Source organism: Jaculus jaculus, chromosome 1 (genome assembly GCF_020740685.1).
Source record: "Jaculus jaculus isolate mJacJac1 chromosome 1, mJacJac1.mat.Y.cur, whole genome shotgun sequence".
Classification (NCBI taxonomy): domain Eukaryota; kingdom Metazoa; phylum Chordata; class Mammalia; order Rodentia; family Dipodidae; genus Jaculus; species Jaculus jaculus.
The window spans coordinates 164,987,993-165,004,801 of record NC_059102.1 but is presented as its reverse complement, the minus strand read 5'-3'; the positions used below and the strand labels follow the sequence as shown (position 1 = coordinate 165,004,801).

At 50.9% G+C, this 16,809-nt stretch overlaps 1 protein-coding gene across 2 annotated transcripts; it reads left to right on the top strand.

Annotated features, from left to right (window-relative positions):
• Positions 1-2,260: 2,260 nt before the first annotated feature.
• Positions 2,261-15,922, top strand: Lgals12 (galectin 12). 2 transcript variants are annotated; one of them, XM_045134157.1, is made up of 9 exons: positions 2,261-2,473; positions 6,776-6,864; positions 6,979-7,192; positions 8,345-8,464; positions 9,541-9,579; positions 10,135-10,161; positions 10,504-10,589; positions 14,802-14,952; positions 15,509-15,922. In XM_045134157.1, exons 1-9 carry the CDS (start codon positions 2,405-2,407, stop codon positions 15,653-15,655), a joined length of 942 nt encoding a protein of 313 aa, XP_044990092.1. In that variant the 5' UTR covers positions 2,261-2,404; the 3' UTR covers positions 15,656-15,922. The 2 variants fall into 2 exon arrangements, with proteins under 2 accessions (XP_044990092.1, XP_004656631.1); XM_004656574.2 differs by having other exon boundaries at positions 10,501-10,589.
• Positions 15,923-16,809: the final 887 nt, after the last annotated feature.

The following is a 16,809-nucleotide window of genomic DNA, read 5'->3' as shown; positions in this document are numbered from 1 at the left end:
GGCTAGGAGGGGAGGAGTACCACTGGTGTCAGGGACTCCAGATCTGATTCCACCTTCCTGCTCAACTGGTCTGTCCACCTTTGATAGCTCTCCTTCCCAGGTACATAGATTACTCTCCCAGAACACACCCCCATCGGATCTCCCCACACAAGCCCCTTCAACTCCCCACCCAGCTTCAAACAAACTCCATAGCTCAGCACCCAGTGTTTTCAGTCTTGACCTAAGTCAGAGCTTCCAAAAATTACCACAAATCATAATCACAGGGCATATTAAAATGCAGATTTCTGGACCTTACCCACAGAGAGTCTTCTTCAATTTTGTATTTATTTTTTATTTATTTGTTTGTTTATTTGAAAGAGAGAGAAAGGAAAAGAGAAAGAATGGGCACACCAGGGCCTTCAGCTGTTGCAAATGAACTCCAGATTTATGTGCTACCTTGTGTGGCTGGCTTATGTGGGTCCTGGGGAATTGAACCTGGGTCCTTTAGCTTTGCAGGCAAGTGCCATCTCTCCAGCCCTTACACTTTTTGTTTGTTTGTTTGTTTCTTTTTTTCTAGGTAGGGTCTCACTCTATCCCAGGCTGACCTGGAGTTCACTATGTAGTCTCAGGCTGGCCTTGAACTCACAGCACTCCTCCTACCTCTGCCTCCCAAGTGCTGAGATCAAAGGCGTGCACCACCACACCTGGAAAAGGTTTTATTTTTGATAAGTTTCCAGGGGAGGAGCCAAAACTGAGTAGTCCCCGCCAGATGCCTCAGCCTGGGCCTTGCATTCGCTCTCCCCTCCATCCCAGGAGCGGCTTGGTCTTCCCAGCACCGCATGCACTTGACCTTTTTCCCAGCCGGTCCTGCCAGTAATTCCCTGCTGCCAATTGTAACTCCACGGTTAGATCCCAAGACCTCCCAACTCCGGCTAAAGTCGAGAAGTGCTACTTTTTCTTTGATTTTGCATGAGTGCACATGCATGTTCATAGGTGTGTGGCTGCGCATGTGGGGAGGTGTGCGTGCTCATGCATGTGGAGGCCAGAGGTCAAAGCTGGGTATCTTCCTCAAACACTCTCCACCTTATTTTTTCTTTAATATTTTATTTATTTATTTGAGAGAGAGAGAGTAAGTCAGAAAGAGAGAGAGACAGAAAGAGAATGGGCACGTCAGGGCTTCCAACCACTGCAAATGAAGTCCAGCTGCATGCGCCCCCTGTGCACCTGGTTTACATGGGTCCTGGGGGCATCGAACCGGGATCCTTTGTCTTTGCAGGCAATCGCCTTAACCGGTAAGCCATCTCTCCAGCCATCCACCTTATTTTTTTGAGACATGGTTTCTCACTAAACCCAGAGTCTCATCAATTTGGCCTGACTCAGGGGCCAGCAAGCGACAACGATCCTCCTGTTTATGCCGCCCCAGGTGGCCTTGCTCAGCCTTTACATGGGTGCTGGAGAGCCTAACTCAGGTCCTTTTTAGCCACTGGGCCATCTTTTTATCCACTGAGCCATCTCCTCAGCCCCAAGCTACTTTTGAGAAGAAAGTTTTACCGAAATCAGAACTAGACCTGGAAGGGCTCTCCTAGACCACAGGTATCTGGATCCGCTCTCGGTCACAGTCCTCCCGCGAGACCCTGCTTGGGCACACTCTCGGTACGCTGGGGAACAAGGTGCGGGAAGCGACTGGTCCAGGGACACCCAGCACCCTGGAGCAGCGGCTGAGCACGTGTCCTCCGCCAGCTGCGTGTCCCCGCGGACCCAGGCTGCTGCAGCTGAGACTCCGTCCCTCCCTTTCCCTCTTCTCACTCTGCTTTCTTATGACTCAGGCTGGCATTTCCAACTAAGACTGAAATGGGAGCCCCCGGGGACTGGGGACGTGGTGAAAAAAGAAGCAGATCGCGGGGGGTGAGCGGGGGGGGGGGGCAGGGAAATGAGGCAGGAGGCTGCAGGAAGCCCGGGCGGAGCTTCTCCTGGAACCTGCACACGTGTACCTACTGCAACACCCCTTCTTCGGTCCCGGTGGGAGCTCGGTAAGCCCCAAGACACACACCCTCGCTAGCCCCGAAACAACCGGTAGTCCCTGGCCAACCCCTTCAGTGGCCATGTGCTTCGGACGCAGCCAGGCCAGCTAGCTAGTTAGTAAGTGCCAGTGACCCGCCCCTGGACACTGCTGGCCGCCCCAGCTCAGCCCGAGCTGCCAGCGCTGCTGCGGACCTCCTCCAGGGCGCGGGCAGAGGCGAACCGTGCGCCCCGCCCCGGGCTGCTCGGAGTACCAGTCGGACCCCGCTGGCCGCACGTGAGACGAGCAGCTGGCGTCGCCGGTCCCCGGGCCGAGGGCACTGGCTAGGAAAGGTGAGTCCGTGCAGTGGGAAGCCGGACTCCCGGATTCAGGATCGGCCGCAGTGCTCGGAATTGCCCCACCCCCATGCCACCTGGAGAAAACCTGGACCCGATTCCTGACAGCTTCATCCTGCAGCCGCCGGTCTTCCACCCGGTGAGCGAGCCCACAGGGGAGCCTCCCAGGCCTGGGGCCTCCTCCTCTGTAACGGGGCCCAACCTCCTCCCCGCCCCCCAGGGAATGTGGGATGGTGAGGACTTCGGCTTGGACCTCCTGCCCAGGGTTCTGGGTGGCCCTCTTAAACTTTGTTAACCAGCTGCAAAACTGCTGGGCTCCCAGGCTCTTGCATTTTTTAAGTTGGTGAAACCCAGAAATCCAGTATTTTGTTCTCTCCTGGGATGCACAGCTAGGCCAAGGGACGGTTGAGTGGGACACTGGTTACTAGAAAGGACAGCCTCCTCTCTAGGCTGGAAGGGATGGTCCTGGGATCCTGCCAGTCAGGGATGGAGTGGGCAGTTCCTTCCTGTCTCCCTCCTCCTGCTCGGCTCACAGGAGAGTCTGAAGCCGGGCAGTGCTTTACAAAAGGCTGATCTCCCAGCAGGCTCCACAGCTAATGAGCACTTATTATCACTTTCGCTGGCGTGGCCCTCTCCTCCCTTGAGGGCTACATCAGCTCAGTTAATTACACTACCTGCCAGGAGCTTGGGAACTGGAAGCCGCTTAACTACTGAGCCCTGCAAAGCTATGAGTGCTCTGCCAGGTGGGAATCCTGGCCTCTGGCTCCTCTCCAGGTGCCTGAGTAATGGGCAGAAGCAGTTGACACCTCCTAGGTTCCCACATCTTCTTGCTTCACAGGCTGGGAGGTACCAACCAGGAGGGCAGTACTGGGGACTCCCTACCCGCGGGCAGTTTTGGCCTCTGCTAGGAGTTGGCAAGCAACACATAGGGACTGATCTTGTAATGCTGCCTGGGTGCACCTCTATTTTGCTCATATTCCTTCTGCAAGCATGTCTGCAGAGCCCACACTGTGTCCTGCTGGGTGCTAAGCCTACCTAAGAGTGAGGAATCAGCTGTGAGGGGCTGTGGCCTCCCAGAGCAGACAGCCAGCCAGCCCCTCTCTATTCAAGAGGCCAAGAGCCAAGCTACCCATGTAAGCAAAGGGCTCTGAGAACTCAGGGCAAGGGACTGCTAGAGATTGCTCAGTGGTTAAAGACACTTCTTTGCAAAGCCTAAAGGTCCAAGTTCGAGTCTCCAGTACCCACATAAAGCCAGATACACAAAGTGACACATGTGTCTGGAGTTGTTTGCAGTGGCAGGAGGCCCTGACTTGCCTCCTCTCTCTCTAATAAATGAAGTTTTTAATTTTTTTGTTTATTTTTATTTATTTGTTTGAGAGCGACAAACAGAGAAAGAGACAGACACAGAGAGAGAATAGGCACGCCAGGGCCTCCAGCCACTGCAAACAAACTCCAGATGCATGCAGCCCTCATGCATCTGGCTTACGTGGGTCCTGGGGAATCAAGCCTTGAATCGGGGTCCTTAGGCTTCATAGGCAAGCACTTACCCACTAAGCCATCTCTCCAGCCCATGAATTTTTTTTTTTTTTAACTCAGGGCAGAACTGGAAAGATGGCTCAGCAGTTAAGGCACTTTCCTGTAAAACCTAAAGACCCAAGTTCAATTCTCCAATATCCATGTAAAGCCAGATGCACAATGTGGAACATGTGTCTGGAGTTTGTTTACAGTGGCTAAATGCTCTAGTGTGCCCAATTATTTAAAAAAAAAAAAATTGGGGGCTGGAGAGATGGCTTAGTGGTTAAGGTGCTTGTCTGCAAAGCCAAAGGACCAAGGTTCAATTCCCCAGGACCCATGTAAGCCAGATGAACAAGGGGGTGCATGCATCTGGAGTTTGTTTGCAGTGGCTAGAGGCCCTGACACACCCATTCTCTCTCTCTAATAAATAAATAAAATAAAAATAAAAAATCTTGGTAGAGCATCTTGGGCATGGTGGTTCATGCCTTTAATCCCAGCACTTGGGAGGCAGAGGAAGGAGGACCACCATGAGTTCGAGGCCACCCTGAGACTACACAGTAAATTCCAGGTCAGCCTGAGCTAGAGTGAGACCCTACCTCAAAAAACCAAAAAGAAAAAACTTGAGCTGGAGAGGTGACTTAGCAGTTAAGGCACTGCCTGCAAAGTTTAAGAACCCATATTTGACTCTCCAGATACCACATAAGCCAGATGCACAAGGTGATGCATGCACAAAGCTGCACATGTATACAAGATGGTGCATGTGTCTGGAGTCTGATTACAGTGGCTGCTGGAGGCCCTAATGCATCAATATTCCCTCTCTCTCTCTCTCTCTCTCCAGTCTGTTGGCTTGCCTCAAAAGAAAAGAAAAAAAAAAACTCAGAGCAGAGAAAGAATCATTTGGGTATCCAAATGAATAATGTTAGAGCAAGAATCAAGATGGAGCTAAAGAGCTGGCATAGCAGTTCAGGCACTTGCCTGTGAAGCCTAAGGACCCAGATGTGATTCCCCAGTACCTATATGAGCCAGATGCACAAGGTGGTACATGTTTCTGGACTTTATATGCAGTGTCTGGAGGCCCTAGCATACCTGTTCTCTCTCTCCCTCTCTCTCTCTCTCTCTCTCTCTCTCTCTCTCTCTCTCTCTCTTTCATCTGCCTCTTTCTCTTTTTCTTTTTTTTTTGGGGGGGGGGTTGAGGTAGGGTCTCACTCTGGTCCAGGCTGACCTGGAATTAACTCTGTAGTCTCAGGGTAGCCTTGAACTCGTGGCGATCCTCCTACCTCTGCCTCCCAAGTGCTGGGATTAAAGGCATGCGCCACCACGCCCAGCTTGCCTCTTTCTCAAATCAATCAACCAATCAATAAAATATTTTTTTAAAAAATGAAAGGAGGGCTGGAGAGATGGCTTAGTGGTTAAGTGCTTGCCTGTGAAGCCTAAGGACCCCGGTTCGAGGCTCGATTCCCCAGGACCCATGTTAGCCAGATGCACAAGGGGGTGCATGCATCTGGAGTTTGTTTGCAGTGGCTGGAAGCCCTGGCGCGCCCATTCTCTCTCTCTCTCTCTCTCTCTCTCTCTCTCTCTCTCTCTCTCTCTCTCTCTCTCTCCCTCTCTCCCTCTCTCTCTCTTTCTCTGTTACTCTCAAATAAATAAATAAAAATGAACAAAAAATTTTAAAAAAAAATGAAAGGAGAGGAGAAGGTAGAGAACAAACCCAGAAAAGATCAGGGGATTAAGAAGTGCGGATGTGCTTTAGGAAGGCCAGGCCGCCTTCTGTGTGGAAAAGATAGGTCTGGGAGGGTGACCAGGGATAGACTGGCCACTGGTGGATATCTCTCCAGGATGTCCACATCAAGGTCAGCTCTGTTCCCAACTTGTCCATTCTTTTGCATGTGTGTATGTGTGTTCAGTGGGCATGCCTGTTTGTATGTGTCTGGGCTCACGTGTGTGTGTGTGTGTGTGTGTGTGTGTGTGTGTGTGTGTGTGTGTGTGTTTGCACATGTGGAGGCCAGAGGTCAACATAAAGAGTATGCCTGAATTGTCATCCACCTTCTTCTTTGAGGTAGGATCTCTCACTGAACCTGAAGGTCGCTGATGCAGCTCGACTGCCTAGAACAGATGAGCACCACGGATGCTCTGTCTCTGACTCCATAGCACTTGGAGTATAGGTGCGCATCACTATAGCCATTTGTGGGTGCTGGGCATCCAAATTCAGTCCCTCATGTTTGCTTGGCAAGTGCTTGCCAATGGAGCCATCAACCAGCTCCAACTTGCCCATTGTTTTTGCCTCCTAGCTCCCAGGCTGTGACCATGAAACAGGCCTCAGGACTTCTCCCACCAGGCCTCTGAGACCAGGGTGGCATTCTGTGGATGTCAGGCCTCAAGGGAAACATGGCAGCCTGTTGTGCCCTAAGAGGCCTGGGCAGAGCTAGCTGTTTGGTGCCCTGAGGCAAAGGAATGAGCTTTCCTAGGACAATATAGCTTTGATGTGTATGTCTAAGAAAAGAGAGTCGGTAGGAGAGAATATTCCAGTCAAAACTTTTAAATTTTTTATTTTTATTTATTATTTATTTGACAGAGAAAGGAGAGAGAGAGAGAATATGGGTGTGCCAGGGTCTCCAGCCACTGCAAAGGAACTCCACACGTGTGTGCCCCCTTGTGCATCTGGCTAACGTAGATCCTGGGGAATCGAACCTGGGTCCTTTGGCTTTGCAGGCAAATGCCTTAACTGCTGAGCCATCCCTCCAGCCCAAAACTGGTTTGTTTTCTATTGTTGTTGTTTTTGTTTGTTTGTTTTCCTATAAGGACATTTCTGCTTAAGGTTGGAGAAGCTGAGTTTTCTTATTCCCCAGTCCCCTGGGCACATAGCACACGTAGAGGTCCCTTGGCTCTGTCTCCAACCTGTATGCATGAGTCTGTCCCCTTGTTTCAGGTGGTTCCCTATGTCACGACAATTTTTGGCGGCCTGCATGCAGGCAGGATGGTGATGCTGCAGGGCGTGATCCCCCTCCATGCACACAGGTAAAATACTAGAGCTCAGCTGTAGGGGCATCTAGCTGGGGCTCTACTCTCCCTGCAGCACCCCTGTGGGCCTCTGACCAGAGGGGTACCCCGAAAGCCTCACACACCCACTAGGTTCCAGGTGGACTTCCAGTGTGGCTGCAGCCTGAGCCCCCAGCCAGATGTTGCCGTGCACTTCAGCCCTCGCTTCCACACCACCAAGCCTCATGCCATCTGTAACACCCTCCACGGCGGACGGTGGCAAAGAGAGACCCGGTGGCCTGGCCTCGCCCTGAAGAGAGGGGCCAGCTTCCTCATCCTCTTCCTCTTTGAGAACGAGGAGGTGAAGGTGAGTGGAAGGGATGCGCACGGAGCAGTCTAGATCTTGTATACTCTCCCACTGTCCCTTCTCTTGCCCGATTCCCCATGTCCCTGTGATGCATGTGGGGAGAAGATGTAGGTCTGGCCCATGCAGCAGCAAGAGGATGCCTGGGCTCCTGGCCCTTGAGTGGGAACCGCCACCGTGCTCATACAAGTGCTTAGATAACACCCGCTAGATGCCAGGCAGTGTTCTAAGCCATTTAAATATGTCCACTCAAGTTCTGAGGTAGGTACTTTCGTTATTCCCATCTTACAGCTGAGGACAGGCAAAGAGAAGTTCACTTCAAGGCTCTGACCTTTTGACCTTTGATGTGAACTACCAGAAGGATGATGAGACCTTCAGACAGTTCTAGGGGATGAGACAGCTGTCAAGGGGGAGGTACTAAGGAGTACAAGTTATCTCCCAGGGTTTTCTTGGAGGGGGGGAGAGGTTAGGTTTTGGGTTTTGGAGGTAGGGTCTCACTCTAGCCCAGGCTAGCCTGGAATTCACTATGTCGTCTCAGGTCTCAGGGTGGCCTCACACTCACAGCAGTCCTCCTACCTCTGGCCTCCCAAGCCCTGGGATCAAATGTGTGTGCCACCACGCCTGGCTGTCCTAGTTTCTTTTTTTAAAAACTTTTTAAATTAAAAATTGTTTATTTTCATTTATTTATTTGAGAGCAACAGAGAGAAGGAGGCAGAGAAAGAGAGAGAATGGGCGTGCCAGGGCTTCCAGCCACTGTAAATGAACTCCAGATGTGTGTGCCCCTTGTGCATCTGGCTAACATGGGTCCTGAGGAATCGAGCCTCAAACCTGGGTCCTTAGGCTTCACAGGCAAGCGCTTAACCACTAAGCCATCTCTCCAGCCCTCCTAGTTTCTTAAGCCTCAGTTTCCTCACCTGTAGATGGGATGATGATGATGTTCTTGATGATGATGGTGATGGTGTGCCAAGTCTTCTGAGAAGTATTTTGTGACAGGTAAAGAGGGGCATTGAAGGTACCCTGGTCTCAAGACCAGCTCCATGACCCCAGGAAGGTTACTTAAGCTTCTCAGTACAAATCACTTACTTTCCAAAGTCTGTATGAAGCCCAATGAGTAACAGTGGCTGCTGTTCAGCTAGACTCTGTCTGCTTCTCCAGGTGAGTGTTAATGGACGGCACTTTCTCCACTACCGATACCGGCTCCCACTGTCTAGAGTGGACACCCTGGGCATATTCGGTGACATCTTGGTAAAGGCTGTTGGATTCCTGAATATCAATGTAAGTTCCCATGGAGCCAAGGTTGAATCAGTGGTAATCTCTGACTTTCCCTCACCTGGACATGTCTGAAACCCATATACTCACCCCTGAGTGAGAGACAGAAGAGGACCCTGTACACCAAGATTACCTGTGCAAAAGAGTCAGATGAGCAGGGCAAAGAGGAAGAGAAGGTGACCACACACAGAAAGGGAACCCAGGGCTCTTGGGCAGGAGTCTGTCCTAGTGATGGGATCTGCATGGTCCTGAGGAGCAAAGGGCTTGGCTCATTGGGGTCCTCACAGGCTGTAGCTTGCTGGATGTGTCATTCCTACCTAATGAGTTTATTCAAAATACAGCCGGAGGGGAGAGTGGGAAGATGGCTCAGTCAGTAAAGTGCTTGCTGTGTAAGCATGAGGACCTGAGTTCTGATCTCCAGTAGCGGGGCATGGAGGCAAGTGGCTGTAATACCAACATGGAGGAGGCAGGGTAGAGAATCCCTGGGGCTTGCTGCCATATAGTCTAGCCTAATTGATGAGCTCTAGGTTCAATGAAAGGTCGACCTTGTTTCAAAAAACAAGATGTAGAACAGCTGAGGAAGACATTCAGCATCGATCTCTGGCCTCCACATGCATGCACACCCCCACACACAAGCGCATATGAGCATGCATTCGCACATGCATATGCATTACTCACACATACACAAAGCAAAAAACAGTAATAGCCCGGTGTGGGTGTCACACGCCTCTAATCCCAGCACTCGGGAGGCAGAGGTAGGAGGGCTGCTGTGAGTTTGAGGCCACCCTGAGGCTACATAGTGAATTCCAAGTCAGCCTGGGTTACAGCGAAAGCAGACCTCAAAATAATAATAATAATAATAATAATAGAGCTGTGGATATGGCTCAGTGGTAGAGCATTTGCCTAGCATGTGTGAAGTCCTAGACTCAATCCCCAATACTGCAAAATACACATCTCAGGACTGATTCACTAAGCCTAAGGAATAGAAAGAAAGAAGTAGGTTCAACATGCTGACAAGTTGTGTGAAGCAGTGAGGGGCTTAGAGTGATCTCAAGTGCTGTTCTCTCTCTTTCTCTCTCCAGCCGTTTGTGGAGGGCAGCAGAGAGTATCCAGTTGGATATGTGAGTTTCTTGGAAGCAAGTTTGGGCAGCCACGTGATGGGAGCCGGATGGCCCTTTATCCTGCCCCTGCATGACCTCACATTGCACAAGGCCCAGCCGCCCCTTCCCTCACAGCTGCAGTGCCCAAGTATACTCCTGGCTCCTTTCAAACCCTGAAGAACCTGAGCTTGTCTCTCCTCACCCACCTCTGGGCCAGCTTGGGAAGAGGGTGCCTGGCTGCCTGGAGGGTCCCGTTATTCCCATCAGGAGATGCCTTCAGTTGGAGTTTTGATTGTGAGCTCAACTCTGCAAGGTGGCTAAGATTGTCTCCATGGACAATATCCATGAACTTGCCCAAGGTTTAGGATGATAGATCATTGTCCAGCTGTTCCCCACTATGCAGGAATGGTGGGTGTCTTTACCCAAAAGATTCCCCTACGGGGGCTCCAGTAACTCGCCTGCTGCTATGAGAGACACAAAGCCCCAGCGTCCCCAATGTGTACGAGTAGTAGCAAGACTTTCCCTTTTCCTACACAAACACTAATGGCCTCTCCCCACCTCTTTCTTTCCTAACAGCCCTTCCTGCTGTTCAGCCCCAGGCTGGTAAGTGATCTCCCCCCACACACACCAGCTCCAGGGGGGTTTGGCTTCCTCAGCTTCATAGCTCCCCTTCCTTTGTGGGGAACTTCAGCTGTGGTAGGACCAGGCAGCGCCAGGCTGAACTCGAGTTCATCTTGCCTTCTCTCCACTTACTCATCCAATGGGGATTTAATACTTCTCTACGCTGAGCCCAGAGCTGAGTCTCCTGGCCGCAAGGCTATAGAGAAGCCTAGGCCTGCCTTTGTGTTCCCCTGGTCCCTGACGCAGGACCAGCCATTCCTGGTAGTGAGCATCCTCGCTGAGCCCAGGAATCACTTCTCCGTCATCTCCTATGTCTGTCAGCAGGTTCCCTGCTCACGTGCTCTTCCTCGGGGTCTCTGGCCAGGACAAGTCATCATAGTGAGGGGACTGGTGTTGCAAGAGCCGAAGGAGTGAGTATCCAACTGAAACAGCCCTTTTTTAAGTTCAAAATATTTCATCTCGTTCTTGCAGCAGAGTAAGTTATCCCATGTTGCAGAGTTTCTGCACATCCACTTGGGGTTCATCAGGCCCATTTGTGGGACGTCTTACCTACTAGTGCCTCTCTCTGGTCAGGCCAACTAGCCTCACATCACAGGTCCCAGGAAAGAGCCTTTGTGGGTACCAGATGAGGCCCAGGGAGAGGATTAGCCTTCCACCATGCTTGGTTTAGGAAACAATCAGACGGCGGTAGAAAGGAGGGCTAGTTGGTACCTGGAAACCAAGACCTGGAGGGACAGTTACTGAACGATGTTCCCTGGATTCTCCACCAGAGGGCGCTCCAACCCAGGCCTGTGACTCAAATCCAATTAAACCAGGGCAGACAGGTCACACAAAAACTAGACGGGAAGGCAGTGGAGGGGAAAGTATTTCCAGGGGCCCAGTCATGCCAGATGGTCTAGTCGTGTGTGTGTGCGTGTGTGTGTACTCACGTATTCACGAATGTTTGTGCACACACAGGTGTACATGCACATGTGTGCACGTATGGAGGCCTAAGGACAACTTTGGTGTTATTTCACAGGAATGCCATCCACATTTTTTTCTTCTTGGAGGCAGGATTTCACTCTAGTCCACTCTGACCTCACCATATGAGACTACATATTCACTATGTAGTCTCAGGGTGGCCTCGAACTCATGGTGATCCTCCTACCTCTGCCTCCCAAGTGCTGGGATTAAAGGCATGAGCCACCACACCCAGCCTCCATCCACCTTTATGTTAAATATTATTTGTTATATTTATTTGTGTGTGTGAAGGGGGTGCAAAAGTGTGCCACAGTACACACATGGAAGTCAGAGGGCAACCTTGAGGAGTCTGCTCCACCTTCTGAGGTAGGGTCTCTTTGCAATGGCAATCTTAGGAGTGTATCCAGATTTATGTGTGCTTTGAAGTTGAACACAGGCTTTTCAAACAAGCGCCTTTACCACTGACTCATCTTCTCAGTCTCCCCTGGCCCATCTTTCTTAAGACAGGCTCTCTCATTGCCCAAAGCTTGTTGCGTAGGCTAGGCTTGCTGACCATTGAGCTTCAGGGATCCTGCAATCTCAGCCTCCCAGGCACTTGGATTACAAGCACAGACCACCATACTTAGCTTTTTAAAAATATATATTTTATTTATTTATTTGAGAGAGAGGAAGAAACAGAAAGAGAGAGAATGGGCATACCAGGGCCTCCAGCCACTGCAAATGAACTCCAGATGCATGTGGCTCCTTGTGTATCTGGCTTATGTGGGTCTCTGGGGAATTGAACCAGAGTCCTTAGGCTTGGCAGGCAAACACCTTAACCACTAAGCCATTTCCCCAGTCCTTTAAAAAAAATATTTTATTTATTTGAGAGAGAGAGGAAGAGAGCCTTTTGTTTTTGTTGTTGCTTTTGTTTTTCCAAGGTAAGGTCTCATTCTAGCTCTGGCTGACCTGGAACTCATTCTGTAGTCCAGACTGGCCTTGAACTCACAGCAATCCTCCTACCTCAGCTTCCTGATTGTTGGGACTAAACACATGTCCCACCACACTTGGTCATAGCTTTTTATTTTTATTTTTTTAAGATATGAGAGAGAGAGAAAATTGGGGTACCAGGGCCTTAGCCACTACAATTGAACTCCAGACACATGCATCATCTGTGCACATGGGTCACCTTATGCATCTGGCTTATGTGGGTTATGGGGAGTTGAACCTGGGTCCTTAGGCTTCACAAGGCAAGCGGTTTAACCACTAAGCCATCCTCCCCCCTTTGGTTTCTTTGAGGTAGGGTCTCACTCTAGCCCAGGCTAGCCTGGAATTCACTCTTTATTCTCAGAGTGGTCTCGAACTCATGGTGATCCTCCTACCTCTGCCTCCCGAGTGCAAGGATTAAAGACATGTGCCACCATGCCCAGCTGCTCTCACTCTCTCTCTCTTTTAATGTAGGTTGTGAGGACAGAACTTGGGTCCTCATACTGCAAAACAAACACTAGACCAACTAAGCTATCATGTCCCCAGCCTCCTCCCAGTTATTTGTAAAAAGAAGTTGGAAACCATCTTTTATATATACTTTATCTCAGGGGGAGATTCAGGACAGAATCTCACTCTAGCCTAGGGCTAACCTGGGACGGACTCACTCTGTATCCCCAGGTTGGCCTTGAACTCATGGTGATCCTCCTACCTCTTCCTGAGTGCTGGAATAGAGGGATGCACCACTGTGCCCAGCTATAAACATTATTTTTTTTTTAATTTTTATTGTTTTTTGAGGTAGGGTCTCATGCTAGCTCAGGCTGGCCTGGAATTCACTATATAGTTTCAGGGTGGCCTCGAACTCATGGTGATCCTCCTACCTCTGCCTCCCAAGTGCTGGATTGTGCGCCACCACACCCAGCATATAAACATTATTTTTGAATTGGATATTTGCTTTACAACAATGAGTACCCTGGGCCAGGCAAAGCATTCCTATAGGCCATTTCAGTTGTGAGCCATAGCATCTACACTCAGCTCCACGCCTGCACTGGGCAAGGTGGCCAGGAACCTACTACCATTACTATGCTGCAGCTGTTTTCTGAAAAACTGATGGTGTGAGCAAAGGGTGGAAGAACTGGGCTTCATTTGCTGTGAAAATCGTTGTGTACACATACAGAGAGAGAGAAGGAAAGAATAGAAAATATGGCTGTAGCAAAGAGCTTAACAGTCTGGGGCTGTCCTGGCTGTGTGTGACATGAGGGGACAGTGAGGCTTCCGAGAGCTCTCAGGCTGGTGGGGAGGTGGCCTTGTCTGAGGTGGTGAAGCTGTCAGAGGCTTGGGTCTGGATCTTACCAGTTGCTGGGCACAGTGGGGCAGAGGCTCCATGTCTGCTCCCTAACACGCTTGCCTCCCAGCTTCTTCCCAGCCTTGTATCCTGGCTGTCTCCTTGCCAAAGCTGAAATCGACGGAGCCTCCTTCAGAGGAAATCTGGATATGGGAGTCTCTAAAAGCCAAACCCCCCCCCCCCAAGGCAGGGTTTCTCCCCTCCTTCACCCCATAATCTTCATTCGGTGCTTCCTCTTACCCTCAACTGCTTCCGCCGGCCAAGGGGTCAGCTAGATCAGCCCCAGCAGTGACGCTTCAGAGAAGGTGGGGGAGCTCCGCAGACATGGAGGGAGCCCAGGGCAGGGCCAGGCAGTTAAAAAGGCCTCACTGAATCTGGAGTCATCAATCCTGGTTCACAGGCCATGCAGCTTTTACTAACTTCCTCTCAGCTAAATTTCACAGCCCCGGCTTTCTGTGAAGACGCAGGAAAGGCAAGCCCTAGCTTCTGTAGAACACCAACTGTCGTCACATGCATTTCCTCCTTGCTTCTGTGTGTGTGTGTGTGTGTGTGTGTGTGTGTGTGTGTGTCCATGCACGTGTGTTAAATGATAGATACAATTTGAGTACTTATCATGTGCTGTTCTACACAAGTACTTTCGATGTTTCCCCCCATTTAATTCTAACAGCCCCGCAGGACAGGGACAGAGCTGTTACCATCGCTGATTTACAGATGAGCAAACAGACACAGAGATTAGGTGACTTGCCCAAGGTTGCAGGACTAGAAAGCAGCCCTCCAGGATTAATGCCCCCCACCCCCAAGCCTGGCTCTAGCCACTAAGCTATTTGCAAAAGTAACTGGAAGTGAATAGTACACAATAAATGTCATGATCATCACAAATATCCCCATTTTCAAGAGGACAGACCGCTGGAGAGATGACTTAGTGGTTAAAGAACTCCAACCTCCACAAGCATGCAATGTCACACATGCACACCAGGGGGCGCACGTGTCTGGAGTTTGTTCGCGCTGGCTAAAGCCCTGGCACACCCACTTTCTCTCTCTGTCTCTTTTTCTCTCTTTTTTTTTTTTCCTCAAAATAAGTAATAAGAATAAATTTAAAAGAGGACAAACTAAACTCCCCTTGCCCCTCCTCCTACCGCACACATATGACAGTCCTCCAGTCAGAGAATGGAAACTCAGGGATACAATCTCAGGTGTTCTTTCTCCTCCCTGGTGCTTTTATATGCCCAGTCCAGACTCTGACCACTTGAAAAACTACAGCCTCTAATGGCTGTCCCACTGCCGTCCTTCCCTTGGGGTGCACATGGCTGATGCATTGGAGGCTTATGCCCCTTCTGTGGCCTGCTTCCTGCAGTTTTACCCTGAGCCTGAGAGATGAGGCCTCCCACGTTCCTGTGACCCTCAAGGCTTCCTTCACAGACAGAACGCTGGCCTGGGTCTCCCAGTGGGGCCGCAAGAAGCTGATCTCAGCCCCCTTCCTCTTTTACCCCAAGCGATTCTTTGAGGTAGGTCTGCGCCAAGCAGCCACATCCCTGGGGGTGAAGGGGATGTGCGGAGCTGATTCCGTCATGATCTAAGAGACCATGGGCAGATCCTGGGGTAGGAGGGTAAGACGGTGCCATGGGGCTGGGAAGCTCGCAGAGCTGGCCTTCAACCCTCCATGCTGACGCCAGGCACCCTGGGCCCAGAAACTCAGACATCACCAATGTAGGTAGGTGCCAAGAATTACCGTTATTCAAAAGCTCCCCCAAGCCAGGCGCGGTGGTGCATGTCTATAGCTCCAGCCTTCAGGAGGCAGAAACAGGAAGGACTCCTGATCCTCGTGGCCAGCCTGGATTGTAAGAGACCTTGTCTCAATCTTGCCTAACGGTTCCCATGTGAAGCCAGGTTTGAAGCCTCCTTCTCAACAGAAAGCAATGCAGATGGTGAAACAGAGTCCCTGGCCTTCTCGAGGTCCAATCTTTGTGTCCTCTCCAGGGAGGGGGTTCTCTATAAGTAGCACATCAGGCAGGCAGGCAGGGGAAGAACTTTCCGAAAGCCCACTCAGGCTCTCCTTATCAGGTACTGCTTCTGTGCCAGGAGGGAGGGCTGAAACTGGCACTCAATGGGCAGGGGCTGGGGGCCACCAGCCTGGACCAGAAGACCTTGGAAGGAGTGCGGGAGCTCCGAATCAGCGGAAGTGTCCACCTCTACTGTGTCCATCACTGAAGGGGGCTCCAGGGGGACCTGGCCAGAGACAAGGAAGGGCAGCTATACCCAGGGCCCCATTGTGCCGTCTTCATCTACGATCTTGTCAGGCCTAGTTCACACCCAGGTGACAAGCCTCAATCTGCAGGGGACATTGGACCCCACATCAAGGGAGGCTCCAGCTGAGAAAGTGTCTCCAACGCTGTGCCTCTCCCTACTAGGAGCCTGGGATTTGGCTCCATCTGGACCTAGACTGCACTCAAAAGGGGACAGATTTAATAGCTTAATAAAGATGTGCAAAAGAAAACCGTGACTTACAGAACGCAGACGTGGGGCTGGGGCCAGGGCTCAGTGAATGAAGCGCCGGCCGCGGGAGTGGGCAGACCAGAGTTCGGACCCCCAGCACCCACGCAAATGCTGCACAGGCATGGCAGCCTGCCGATGGATAATCCTAGCACTTGAGATGAGAGACAGGCAGATTCTTGGGGCAAGCTGGCTCTTTAGAGTAACCAGACTAGCAAGCCTGGGGTACAGAGGAGAGAGACCTTGCCTCAGTAAGTAAGGCAAGGAGCAACCGAGAAAGGCACCTGCCATCAACCACTGGCCTCTGCAGTACATGCATGTGCACCCCCACATGTGCACACACCCATACACACATATGCACACATACATGCTCATTCAGACAAAAGAATTTAACTAAAATGTTTTTTGAAAAGAATTCAGACATTTATTGTATTTTTACCTATCCATTGTGGTGAAAATGGCCCAGGCCAATACAGCAACTCTATAGGCCTTGAAACTCGGGCTCTGTGTTAGTCATGTGGTTGAAGCTTCTGTTATCACCCCATCTAGGTCCAGCCACTGAGAAGGCAAACAGAGGGTGTGAGCAAGAGCACCCAATTTCATTTCTGGCCCAGGCTGGAGATAGATCCAGGCCACCTGTGCTAGAATTTCATCTGTATTCCCTCAGTCACATACATCTGGAGTTTGTTTGCAGAGGCTAGAGGCCCTAGTGTGCTCATTCTCACTCTCTGTCCCTCCCTCTCTCTGTCTCTAATAAATAACTAAATCAAGGTTGGGCGTGTGAAGCCTCTGCCCAAAGCTGCACACCCCACAGCTGTTCGTGTGCTTTTGGTCACAGCAAGGCACAGGGCCGCCCCTGTGCACACTAATGA